Raw genomic sequence first — 14,391 nt, 5'->3', positions numbered from 1 at the left:
GAGCGGTAACGTTCAGGTGGCCCGGTAGCTTTACCCTGAATGGAATGGGTTGAGTTCGGTCGGTGGCAGCTATTCCTTCTCTTTAAGTTTTTGTCCACCATAAAGTCCTCTGTTGTCGGAATCTCGGTGATGCACGACGTGAATTTTTTCAAATGGCGTCGTTTCTGGTCGCTCGCTCTTTCCGTAGGCTTCAGAAACCCTCCCGCTTTTCCTCTTCCTCTTCATCCTCGCTCTATCTTTGTCCCTCCTTAAATTCCTTGTCCTCTTCGCCTATCCCAACACCAAACCTTAATCCTAACCTGAAACCTAATTATTGTAACCCGTTTAGGCAGTACTACGGGCTCAATCCCATTTTTGAATTCTCCCGTGAGAACTTCAAACTCAATTGGGATTTTAGATCAGTTGCGCATATTTCGACGAGCGTGAGGGAGAGCGAGGAGGATAAGGGAGGGTCGAGACCGTTGAAGGCGGAGGTGTCTTGGATTGACTTGTACTTGCCAAAACAAGCTCGCCCTTATGCTCGTCTTGCTCGCCTCGATAAGCCCATTGGGACCTGGTTACTCGCTTGGCCTTGCATGTGGTATGACTGCTTTACTCTTTTTCTTTTCTTTCCTTCTTTTCTTGTCTTTTTGTGCGTGTGCGTTTTTTTTTTTTTTATACTTTTAAGGATTACATGAGAACTGGCGAGGAGCTTAACCGTGAATATATTGAACTTCATAAATTGATGATGGTAGCAGTGACTTGGTGTTTTTGTTTGCTTTAGTTTTCCTGTTGGAGAACGAAGCTGCTTCAACTCTCTTAAATTCAGAATTTCTTTTTCTTGTTCGGCGTCTCGTGTCAATTAGTATTCAAGTCTGTAGTTTAGGTTTTCTATGTGATTGGGCGCTTTACTGAAGACTATATCCAGTTGTTCGATAGCTATGGTTGGTGACATCAGGAATATGCTGAAAGATAATATGTTTTGGCCTTCCTGAAGAAGTAGTAGACCAAGCACAATGTTTCCCACACCCCAATTCCAGCTGACGGTTTTATTGTTTTGTATGTAAAACTTTGAATAGAAGACTACGGAGGTATGAAATAGGAGCAATAGATGGTAATACCTGGTAATTTTTTTGCAGACTGTGCACTAACTTCTCTTCTGCATTTCTAGCTGATTGAAGCAGGCATAGCCGTTGCATTTGGGAAGTAATTTCCCATGCAATAGTGTAGTTAATAGACAGAAAATACTTTATCAAGAGGCTTCGTTTGAATGCTAAACTTCTCTCAACTCATTTTAACTCATTATTACAACTTTTTCAAATTCCAACACAAAATATAATAAACGATTCAACTTTTTCAAATCCCAAAATAATAATAATATTAAAAAATAATATTCTAACAATATTTTATTATCTTAACTCAACTCAATTCAACTCAGTTCAATATCCAAATGCAACCTCAGTAAATTTAAAAGAACTCTTTTACATTGTTGGAAATTAGAACTTGGATGCTTGTTTTATAATTCACCTTTATCAGCACAATAGGGCTAGCTCCTGGCCTAATTGTAGGGTTAAGTGGGAAGCTCTTGATTCTGCAATGGGTTGATTGCTTGAAAGAGGAAAATGCTTTCCAACATTGTGTCCTCTCATGATCTTTGAATGTGCAGGCATTATGGTCATCTCTAATAGACCCCATTAAGCATAAAGTGACCATTCTTCAAACTTCTATTTTCTTATGGCTTCTGAACGGGCTCCACCAACATACCTACATAACCACCAACTGTTGGGAACGATTTACACTATCCCAAAATTACTGAAACCTAATTTGAAGCCCATAACTCCCGAGCCACCTCCCAATGAAATAGGAGGCTCTTTCCTCACACTACTTACACATACAATGCTACTCCAAGACTATGGTATGCCTCTTCCACATATTGTCTATCATTAAAATCTTTCTTAAAGCTGCCATCCAAGCAAAATAAGTTGCCCTAGAAATTATCTTATTTTTCGAAATATTCTTCCAATGAAATGAAGAGATAACTTGGCTGCTTGAGGGACAGGTGCAGTAAAGAAAGACTTGGCCTCAAAGTACGCTTTTGGATGGGATCCAATAGTTGTTGTCAACACCATCTCTTCTCCACCTAAAAGAATATAACTTTTCAAAGAATGCAAAGAACAAATCTACCTCCCAGTCTATGCTAATCTAATAAAAGTAAGATTCTATAGTGGTATGTTATTAGAGTTTGGGAAGTGTTTTGCAACCGAAACCTACTTACAACAATTCATATGAAACAAATCTTGGAAGATTGTCTTCAATGGTTGGGCTCTACACCATACATAATATCAAAATCTGATTTGGATCCATTGCCCACCTCAAATCTAATAATATGACAGAAATCCCCTCAACCCCTCTGAATATGTTTCCGCACTCCAGAGCTTATACCTACTTTTTTGATCAATAAAAATTTGTTTACCGATAAAAAAAAAATGTTTTTCCGCACTCCAACGTCAAGAGGCCCGTTGACCTCATATGAACACAACCCTTCATACCCTGACATTACCATACATGGTATCCACCACCAATCTCTACAAAATCTCTCTCCCCATTGCATAATGTCATAACTGTTTGCTTTGGAGAGTTTTCTGAAAAGAAAAAAAAAAAGAAGAAAAAATCCCCAAACCTCCTTATGCTATGCGTAGAAATCTTAGACCACTTGATATGGTAAACTCATTGCGACCTCCACCCAACAAGAGGTCCCACTAGAGCTTCTCAAGACATTGGGCTACACGAACGAGGATAGTGTAACGATTGAAGGAAGGCCCAAGCCACATTTGGGCCATACTCTGAAAGGACTATTCAATGGTAGAATTGGAGCTTATAGAAATCATCATAAAGAGCAAGAACTTCTCCCTCCCAAGTAATATTGCCACCTATATTCACTTACCACAGGGTATCGCAATCTCCCCCCTTAAATTCCTTATGTCCTAGTCATGTCTTTCTATCATAGGTGACACAGCTCAAGAGTATAACACACCCACTATTAATAGAGTAGCTTCCAACCAACTAGGCAATGTTGTATTTTCTCGATAATGCCATCTGAGATGGATTGTACCTCGAAGGATGCCCCCAATGAAAGTTTCAGATATTTCATGGGCAAGCCTCCATAATTATAAACTGCTCCTGCTGGTATTGATTCTGACTTTGCCAAATTGATTTTCATCCCTGGGATGGATTTAGAGAAAAACATTGTGTTGTTGTTGATACATCCTTATAATTATATATTTGAATTTCATAGACCATTCAGCCATATTAAATTTTTTTATTTTTATATCGCAAGTAGTTTGGGTGCTGTGTTAAATTGTAATTTTGATAAATGCTATTAACTGGGGATCTGAAACTGTTGTTTATTGGTTTAGGTCAATTACCTTGGCCACATCCCCAGGACAGCTTCCTGATTTTAAGATGTTGACGCTGTTTGGTTGTGGAGCTTTGCTTCTAAGGGGTGCTGGATGTACCATAAACGATCTTCTTGATCGAGATATTGATATAATGGTAAGTCTCACTGATTTCTACCCCTTCAGGTAAATGTAAACATGTTATTTATACTGGGATACAATGTTTGTTTTAGTTGCTAAAATTTGTCTCATGAGTATGTTCTATGCATATTTGTGGTGATTTGGAGCATTATGTGTTGTCATTTGGCGAGCACATCAAATAAGCGAAATGGCTTTGCTTTTTTCATGACTAAATGTTGTTTGTTTTCTTGAGATTCCAATTTTTTGTGGGAAATGAAACATGTTTAGTTTAAATTAGGATTCATGCTTACTGGATGTAACAAAATCATAAACTTTTCTATTGGTTGTCAATCTACCACAACCTTCCCCCTTTATTGGGGGACCGGCTGTTTATTGGTAGGACATTAAAGAAAAAATTATTTACTTTGTTGTGAGTGCTGTTGTTGGACTTAATTGATGATGGGATAGTGTAGCTGTTATTATTTATATTCCCAGATCTATCTTCAGTCGTTGCACATGTTCATTTTCATATTTGGAGGTGGAGATTGTTTTACCCATTTTTGGGAGTTCTGAAACTTGTAATTGAATCTGTTTTCTGAACAGTGTATATATGTTTAGTGTTATAACCTCATATTTTTTATGGAAGGTTGTGACTCTTTCACTATTAGATTTGCTACTTGGGTAATGATTATTATCATTATTATTATTTTGCTTGAGGTTGAAAAGAGTGCACCATAACAAATACCATTGAGGCCTGTGGTGGATAGTTGGCCTATGGTCTTTATGTATCATTGAAGCCACTTGATGCAGACTGTAGCACCTGATTTGGTGAATCAACAAGCGATTTTCTATTTTTTTTTTTCAAATATAATATGTATTTTCACAGCACTAAATCACATGCACAAACAAAGCATAAATAGATAACTAAAGAAGGAGAATAAGTTTCACCATTGATCCGGCCAAAGACATTGTGTATTTCTAGTAGGAAAGTGGACATTGTTTAACTTTTTGTGGGGACCGCTGGAAATGAAAAACTCGAGAGTGAGCCTAGCTGCCCTTCCTGTAACTACTGAAAGTACCTGAAGAACATATGAAAAAGAAGGAATTCTATGATCTACGTTAACTGCCAACCGCTCAGTAAGACAATCGGGCATACCTCAATATCGAGATATCCTTGCTTTCCCCCTAAAGTTCCTAGAGCCCCGGTTTGCCAGTCTACATAGGTGTCTAGTCTAGCCTAAGAAAACCAAACTCAATCAGCTATATCTGCAATCGCTTATGTTGGTCTTATAGTGTATTGATAACCATCTTTCTCACCCATCCCACCATTTAGTATGAATGGAGTAAGGGACGACCTTTTTTCTTTCCTTTACCTCGTTTGCAACTTTTAGATTAGGTTACGTTTGAGTAGTGAGAATATCTGAGAAGTGTTGAGAATGTTTGTGAATAGTTATGAGTAGAGATTGAAGTAGGTTTGTGGGTCCCATTGAAAGCATTTTGAGTTATTTGGATGTATGAAATATGTTGAGTTGTTGACTTTTGGATAGATAGTTGAAAAATGTGTGGGTCTCATCAATGGGTCTGTGAGAGGTGGAGGTGCGGTGGCCTGGGTGGCCGTGTACGGCGGCGCAAGTGGACAGAAATGGGTGAAACCCATTTCGGTTGGGTTACCGCAGGAGAGAGAGAGTTGCGCGTGAGGGAGATTGGTGGTGGCTGGCTTGGTCGCCTGCATGAGGGGGAGTCGCCAGTGGTAACACAAGCCGCACCTCCACCACCTCTCGCAGACCCATTGATGGGACCCACACATTTTTCAACTATCTATCCAAAAGTCAACAACTCAACATACTTCATACATCCAAACAACTCAAAATGCTCTTAATGGGACCCACAAACCCACTTCAATCTCTACTCATAACTATTCACAAACATTTTCAAAACTTCTCAGGTATTCTCACTATCCAAATGTAGCAAGTCTAAAAGTTGCAAACAAGGTAACACAAGCACGGCCAACCACTACCACCATTAGCTTCACCGACATCTCTAAGCCATTCCATAGTAATCTCAAGTCTTCGTTTGGCCCCATTCGAAATCTTGCATTTTTAGACCCACAGCCACAATGCATTTTGCACTGTTCTGTAGTTGTGTCGCCACCTTTTGCACCTCCGTGATCATTTGAAAATTATACTATAGCGCTGTAAGCATTTTTCCAAAGAATTTCTGTGATTTAAATGTATTTTTGCACTAACTCATTTTACTGTAATCTGGTTGGTTGTGTCGGACTGAGTCCGAGGAGTAAGGGGGTCGGATGTACTGGAGAATGGAGTTGTTTGTGTGTTTGGATTGTGTTGTGAATTGTTGGATGTTGGATATTGCGTTGTTTCATGTACATTGCATATTTGCACGCATTATCATGTTTGTAAATGAAATTGGGTTTTCGTGTAATTGCATTCATGTTTATGTGTTTATTGAAAACTGAGTTTTCATGTGAAAGGATTTTTGGGTGCGTGTGTATCACGACCCCAAGCCGAGATGGAGCATTATCTCGATGGAGTTCCTCTGGTCACTCGAGAGCGGAATATACTGAGTGACGTCCCCTGGGTTGTCGCTGGGCGATAATGGGATTGGACGGGATGGTAATGCTCTCGTGCCGACTCCGTAGTTCCTCTGCTGCCGGGGGTTAAAGGATGTTTGGCCACGAACGCGCTGGACGTGGAATTGAGCTTCGCTCGTTACGAAATCACTCGCACGGTCGTTACCCGTGGTGTGACAATGGGAGCCAGGGTGTGCGGATGATCCCTAGGAGAGATCATGTTGCATACGGTTAAAATGAATTATTGGGCTATTTTCTGGGAAAATAGCGTGTGCTGGATAAAATGATTTTGTGTGGGTCATTTTCTGGAAAAATGACGGATTATTATTTTTGGGGCAAATGAGATTTTGGCGTGCGTTGATAAATGTTCATTTTCGGAAAAAATGTTGTTTTGAGAATAATGCATACTTCATCATATGCATGCATATTGGTTGCATTAATGCACTTTTATCTCGTGGGTTGTTTGGATCAAATTTACCTGCGGTACCGTTTTATGGTAACGCAGATTTCGATATAGATGAAGCTGAGGGTGATCCTGAGGATTCGGCTCCTCCTGAGAAGTGATATGAGATCACTCGTTATTGTATTTGGACTTGTATTATATTTTTTTTTTGGATTAATTGTATAACTATTTTTAATCATTTTACTTATGTTAATTTGTATTAAAAATTCTGGTACTTAGTTGACTTATTTAATTATCTGCTATGTTGTTCATTGTACACTATTGCATGTATACACACTTGGCACTATCGTTAGAATGTGTGACCGTGTTGTCATCATCTGGGTGTCTCGATTCCCGTGTTCCCGTACATGAGGGTCGGGGGCTTCACAGGTGGTATCAGAGCGGTTCGGCTCTGGGTAAAACCACATTTCCCTTAGGTGAGGTACCAGAAATATTAATTTTTTTTAAAGTTGTAAATTGAAATTATTTATTTTAAAGTATGATATATTATGGGTTTATTTGCATTTTATTTTATGTTATATTATTTTATTTTATTTTACCTTATTTTATTCTTTTGGCGTTACTTTTGGTTGTGTTTGATTTTGTCTGGAGTTTTAAGCAGGGTTAATGATTGCTCTATGACAGGAAGATGGTGAGACCAAGAAGGTCAACTAATGAGCCCAAGGATGAGTTACCGAGAGGCGATGGGAATTACGGCATGGCAAGGGCATTAAATCGGATGACGGAGTTCCTCCAACAGAATTTTCGGCCGCCACAAGGAGATCAGTATAGAGCGGTGCAGACCGGGTGCACCTATGAACGCTTCCTAGTGCATAGGACCCCTGGCTTTACTGGTGAAGAGGATCCACTATAGGCTAGAAGGTGGATTGAAGATCTTGAAAGGACATTTGAAGTCTGTGATTGCATGGAGGTCCAGATGGTGTTGTATGAGAGTTGCTTGCTGCAAGGCGAAACAGCAAATTGGCGGTAGACTAAGCGGCAACTCCTGGAGATGGAGTTGGGATCTTTTGCAGTTGTGTCTTGGCAGCGTTTCAAGAAAGAGTTTGATGACCGTTTCTTCCCTGTTTCTGTGAGACGGCAGAAGACACGAGAATTCAATAGTTTGGTTAAAGGAGATATGACTGTTGAACAATATGCCAGAAAATTTATGGAGCTTGGGCGGTTCGTTACCCACCTCATTGCCACTGAGGATTTGCGAGCTGAGCGTTTTCAGGAGGGTCTGCGACATGAGATACGCAGAGAAGTAGCTTGCCACTAGATTTTAGATTTTCAGAGGTTGGTGGATTTGGCCATTATTGCGGAACGTGAAAATAGTTTTGCAGTAGACTCCCTCCGGGTCAAAAGAGGCGGTGTTTTGTTGGTGATGGGAGTAGTTCTGGGTCACCACACAAGTTTGTACAGAGGATTGAGGCCCGATCGCAGGCACCCTCCGATGTTCTTGTAGGAGGTCGAGCTCCTGTATGTAATAGGTGTAATAGAGCCCAAGAGTGCGACTGTGGTCAGAGGGGAATCCAGTGTTTTAGATGTGGCCAGCCGGGTCATTTTGCTCGTGAGTGTCCCAACCAAACTCAAGGAGGTAGAGAAGGTCGGCGTGGTGGGAGGAACAGCCAGAGACAACTGGTGCAAGCTCGGGTCTATGCTGTGACTCTCGGTGATGTGGATTACGAGGCTCCACAGACTCACGATGCCGGGTTGATTACTGGTATGCATTTAGTTTAATTTTTGGATTTGATGTTTGGTGTGGGTTGATTTTTTTGAATTTCATTGGTGTATGTGTTTGCCTCAGGTAGAGTTTGTCTATATGATTTTTATGCATGTACCATGTTTGACTCTGGGGCATCTCAATCTTTTGTGTCCGCCACTTTTGCATGGATGTGCAATCTAGTCACAGAGCTTTTATCACAATCCTTGGTAGTGACTCTTTCAAATGGTGAGATTGTGTGGTGCTCCAAAGTTGGTTTAGGCTATCCTTTGGATTTTGGTGGGAGGACACTTGAGGCAGATTTAGTTGTCTTCTAGTTGCTTGGGTTTGACATAATTCTGGGTATGGATTGGTTGCATCGATATTCTGCAAACATTATTAGGCAGGTTTGGGGGGTGAGATGAGAATTTTGTGTTTTGTTTTGAAGTTTAAAATATTATGTTTTAATATTATTATTGTTTTGAGATTTGAAAAATGTGTATTGAGATTTGAAAAAGTTGAATTGTTTATTATATTTTGTATGGAGATTTGAAAAATGTGTAATGATGAGATGAGATGAGAATTTTGTATTTTGTCTTGTGCCCCAAACCTGCCCTAATTGTAGAAGTCAGGTAATTGGCTTTCAACTTTCGAATGGAGACTATTGGAATTTGTGGGAAGCAAGTTGAAGGCAAGACCAGCAGCTATATCTGCAATTCAAGCAAAGAGAGATATAGCTTGTGGAGCAGATGCCTTTTTGGTTCAAGTGGTGTCTACGCCATCTGAGAAGAAGTCTTTAGTAGATATTCCAATTGTGGAAGAATTCCTTAATGTGTTCGTGGATGAGTTACCCGGATTTCCTCCAGTTCACGAGATGGAATTTGTTATTGATTTGGAACCTGGAGCGGCTCCTGTGCATAAGGCTCTCTACCGTATGGCACCGGCTGAGTTAAAAGAGTTGAAAACTCAATTGTAAGAACTAGTTGATAAGGGATTTATTCAGCCTAGTACTTCGCCGTGGGGAGAGCCTATTTTATTTGTCAAGAAAGACGATACTCTCAGAATGTGTATAGACTATCGAGAACTTAACAAGGTGACTATCAAGAACAAGTGCCCTCTTCCTAAAATCGATGATTTGTTTGACCAGCTTCAAGGAGCAGTTGTCTTCTCGAAGATTGACTTGAGATCAGGGTACTGCCAGTTGAGGATAAGGGATAAGGATGTGTCCAAGACTGTTTTCAGGATGAGGTATGGACATTATGAATTTAAAGTGATGTCTTTTGGGTTAGCTAATGCCCCTGCTGCTTTTATGGATTTGATGAATCGGGTGTTTCGACCTTTTTTGGATTCATTTGTGGTGGTGTTCTTTGATGACATTCTGATTTATTCTTAAGATTTGGAAAAGCATGTTTGTCACATTCGTTTGGCACTTGGGAAGTTAAGAGAGCATCAGTTGTATGCTAAGCTAAGTAAATTTGAATTCTAGTCGGAAGAAGTTAAGTTTCTTGGACATGTGATTTCCCAACACTGCTTTGACTAGGAAGAATACTGAGTTTGTATGGTTAGATAGATGCGAGAGAAGTTTCTCGTAATCCACATCACCGGGAGTCACAGCAAAGACCCGAGCTTGCACCGGTTGTCTCTGGCTGTTCCTCCCACCACGCCGACCTCCTCTACCTCCATTGAGCTTGGTTGGGATACTCGAGCAAAGTGACCCGGCTAGCCTCATCTAAAACACTGGATCCCCTCTGACCGTAGTCGCCCTTGTGGGCTCTATTACACCTTATTACATATTGGAGCTTGGCCTCCTGCACGAATACCGGAGACTGCCTGTGATCGGGCCCCAGTCCTCTGTACAAACTTGTGTGACGACCCAGAACTACTCCTCTCACCAACAAAACTCTGCCTCTTTTGACCCTGAGGGGAGCCTCCCGCAAAACTATTTTCCAGTTCCGCAATAGTGTCCAAATCCACCAACCTTTAAAAATCTAAAATCTGGTGGCAAGCTACTTGTTTGCGTATCTCATGTCACAGATCCTCCTGAAAACGCTCGACTCGCAACTCCTCAGTGGCAATGAGGTGGGTAGCGAACCGCCCAAGATTCATAAATTTTCTGGCATATTGTTCAACAGTCATATCTCCTTGAACCAAATTATTGAATTCTCGTGCCTTCTGCCATCTCACAGAAACAGGGAAGGAACGGTCGTCAAACTCTTTCTTAAAATGCTGCCAAGACACAACTGCAAAAGATCCCAACTCCATCTCTAGGAGTAGCCGCTTAGTCTGCCACCAATTTGTCGCTTTGTCTTGCAGCAAGTAACTCCCATACAACACCATCTGGGCCTCCATGCAACCACAGACTTCAAATGTCCTTTCAAGATCTTCAATCCTCCTTCTAGCCCGTAGTGGATCCTCTTCACCAGTAAAGCCAGGGGTCCTATGCGCTAGGAAGCGCTCATAGGTGCACCCGGCCTGCACCTCTCTATATTGATCTCCTTGTGGCGGCCGAAAATTCTATTGGAAGAATTCCGTCATCCGATTTAATGCCCTTGCCATGGCGTAATTCCAATAGCCTCTCAGTAACTCATCCTCGGGCTCATTAGTTGGCATTCTTGGTCTCACCATCTTCCTGTCATAGAGCAATCTTTAACCCCGCTTAAAACTCCGGACAAAATCAAACACAACCAAAAGCAACACCAAAAGAATAAAATAAAGTAAAATAAAATAAAATAATATAACATAAAATAAAATACAAATAAACCCATAATATATCATACTTTAAAATAAATAATTTCAATTTACAATTTAAAAAAAAATTAATATTTCTAGTACCTCACCTAAGGGATATGTGGTTTTACCAAGAGCCGAACCACTCTGATACCACCTGTGGTGCTCCCGACCCTCATGTACGAGAACACGAGAATCGAGACATCCGAATGATGACAGCAAGGTCACACATCTCAACGATAGTGTCAAATGTGTGTACATGCAACAATATACAATGAAGAACGCAACGGTTAATTAAGTAAGTCAACTAAGTACCAGAATTTTTAATACAAATTAACATAAGTAAAATGATTAAAAAGTTATACAGATAACCCAAAATAAAATATAATACAAGTCCAAATACAATAACGAGTGGTCCCATATCACTCCTCAGGAGGAGCCCAATCCTTAGGCTCACCCTCAGTGGTACTGCAGGTAAGTATAATCCAAACAACCCACGAGATAAAAGTGCATTAATGCAACCAACATGCATGTATATGATGAAGTATGCATTATTCTCAAAACATCATTTTTCTCGAAAATGAACATTTACCAATGCATGCCAAAATCCCATTTGGCCCAAAAATAATAATCCGTCATTTTTTCAGAAAATGACCCACACAAAATCATTTTATCCAGCACGCTATTTTTCCAGAAAATAGCCCAATAATTCATTTTAACCGTATGCAACATGATCTCTCCTAGGGATCATCCGCACACCCTGGCTCCCATCGTCACATCACGGGTAACGACCGTGAGAGTGACTTAGTAACGAGCGATGCCCAGTTCCGCTCCAGCGCGTTCGTGGCCAAGCATCCTTTAACCCTTGCCAGCAGAGGGGCCACGGAGTCTGCACAAGAGCTTTACCATCCCGTCAGATCCTATTGTCGCCCAACGACAACTCAGGGGACATCTCTCAGTATATTCCGCTCCCGAGTGACCAGAGGAGTTCCACCGAAATAATGCCCTATCTCGGCTTGGGGTTGTGATGCACATGCACCTAAAAATCCTTTTTAATAAGAAAATCCAGTTTTCAATAAACACATGAATGTAAATGCAATTACACGAAAACACAGTTTCATTTACAAACATGAATGTGCATGCAAATATGCAATGTATATGAAACGACACAATATACAACATCCAACAATTCACAACACAATCCAAACACACAAACAACTCCATTATCTAGTAGATCCGACCCCCTTACTCGGACTCAATCCGGCACAACCAACCAGATCACAGTAAAATGAGTTAGTGTAAAAATGCATTTAAATCACGAAAATTGTTTGGAAAAATACTTACAGCGCTATTATATAATTTTTGAAGGATCACGGAGGTGCAAAAGGTGGCGACACAGCAACGGAATAGTGCAAAATGCACTGTGGCCGTGGGTCTCAAAATGCAAGATTTCGAACGGGGACAAACGAAGGCTTGAGATTACTAGAGAAGGGGTTAGGGATGTCGGTGAAGTTAATGGTGGTGGTGGTTGGCCTTGGGTGGCGGCGTGAGAGGTGTTTGGAGGCCAAAATGCTCAAAACGGAAATGTGGATGATGGAGCTTCACCGGTGGCGGATCGGAGTTGAGGATGGGTGGGTTAGGTTGTTGGGAGGTCAAAGATGATGTGTTGAAGAGATGGTGGCCGGAGGTGGCGCGATAGCTGCGCTGGAACAAATGGTGGTTGGGGCTTGAAGTTGTGCGTGGAGGTTAAAGGTGGCGCGGGAGGAGCTGAAAACATGGGGGTGGTCGCCGGCTGGTGAGGAAGAGAATGGGAGGGGCGGTGAGGCTCATGGCGGCGGGTGGAGGACGATGCAATAGACGGGGAGAGAGTGGCTGCGCGCGGGAGAGAAGAGCGAGAGAGGAGAAAAGAAAATGAGGGTAAAAGAAAAGAAGAAAAGAAAAAAGAGGAAAAGAAAAAAAAGAAAAAGAAAAAGTGAAGGAAAGAAATAAGGTCCAATCCTCACAACTTGGGTCACAAAATGATCAAACAAAAAAGATTTCAAAAAACCAAGTTAAATAAAATAATTTAAACATAGTGATAAAATGAAAATAAAATAATTAAATCCAACAATAAATTAATTTAAAATAAAGAGAAATTTAAAGGCATAACAATAATTAATATTAAGGAAACATATCAAATTAATTTTCACAAATTAAAATTCATAAAAATGAACAAACTAAAAATACGATAAACTTAAAACAAGAGAATCAATTTTTAAATTAATAAAAATAATCATCTAATTAAAAATACACTAAAATACGGGGGTTACAATCACGAACCTCCCTCTCCCTCTCCGTCACACACTGGCATTCGCACGCGAGCATTGAACTCTCGGCTCATAGTGAAACACAGTGGCAAGAGACTTTGTTCAAACTACTTCAAACATGTTTGGCATGTGAAGTCTCTTGATCCGTATGAAAATATTTGGAAAGTGTTGAGAAGTGTTCGTTACCCAAACACAGCCTTAGTTCTTTGAAGGCCAAATAAGGCTTTTGACACCGAATGGAGCCATCTCGCAATATAGTATAGCATCTGCAAGCCCAAAGCACACTTTAGTGCTTGCTCTCCAGCTAGAGATGTTTTGATTGAGTTATTTAGGCTACATTTGGATGCTGAGGTGATCTCAAATAATATGAATTGATATGTGATGGCAGTATTTTGCGGATCTCATTGAGATGTGTTTGAATGTAAATAGGTTGAGATATGTGTTTGAATATATGAAGTAGGTTGAGATGAGATTAACTTTTTTATGAAAAGTTGAATAAGTAGTGGGTATCATCAATGATTGGTTTGGAATGAGTTGAGCTCACTCTAACAACCAAACATAGCCTAAAAAGTTTAAGATGGGCATCAAAGTTGATATGATTGATATCGCAGTTCTAAAATCTGGTCATATTGTAAAGGAAATCTTAACCTAACACTCCCTCTGATATGACCATAGCCCCCTGTGGTATTCGTTTATTTGAAATAGGTCTCTTTGTCCATTTTTAATAGAAACCACATGGACCAATCAGAGACAGTTACGTGGCTAGAGAATTTTAGCTAAATTTTATTTAAAAATAATAAATATATTTTTAATAGATTGTTTTTGAATTTTTTGATAAGTAATAATTTTATTCAAAGAAATAGGTATAAGCTCAAGGACACAGGACATATACAAAGGAAACACCTACTACTTCCAAAAACAAAAAGAAACTGACACCAGAAAAACTAAAACAGAAGCAGAAAATTATCCGTCATTACAAAAGCTTTAGCCCAAGAACTCAATGTACTCTAGAAAAAATCCCTAAGATCTCCCAAAGAGCATTCTTTATCTTCGAAGCATCTCCCATTTCTTTCAAGCCAAATGCACCACATAAGACAAGGAGGAATCATCTTCCAAAACCTCACCGCCTT

General features: G+C 40.3%; 1 protein-coding gene across 1 annotated transcript in view; it reads left to right on the top strand.

Annotated features, from left to right (window-relative positions):
* Window positions 1–15: 15 nt before the first annotated feature.
* LOC121255649 (4-hydroxybenzoate polyprenyltransferase, mitochondrial) overlaps window positions 16–14,391 on the top strand; it is a 31,434-nt gene continuing 17,058 nt past the window's right edge. The window contains exons 1-2 of the mRNA XM_041156076.1: window positions 16–580; window positions 3,396–3,531. Of these exons, the coding sequence (XP_041012010.1) occupies window positions 153–580; window positions 3,396–3,531 (564 nt within the window). The 5' untranslated portion in view covers window positions 16–152. The remainder of the gene's footprint in view (window positions 581–3,395; window positions 3,532–14,391) is intronic.

The sequence above is a fragment of the Juglans microcarpa x Juglans regia genome, chromosome 3D, assembly GCF_004785595.1.
Source record: "Juglans microcarpa x Juglans regia isolate MS1-56 chromosome 3D, Jm3101_v1.0, whole genome shotgun sequence".
In the NCBI taxonomy this organism is placed as follows: domain Eukaryota; kingdom Viridiplantae; phylum Streptophyta; class Magnoliopsida; order Fagales; family Juglandaceae; genus Juglans; species Juglans microcarpa x Juglans regia.
Note: the sequence above shows the minus strand (reverse complement) of the source record. Positions and strands in the feature narration are given on the sequence as shown.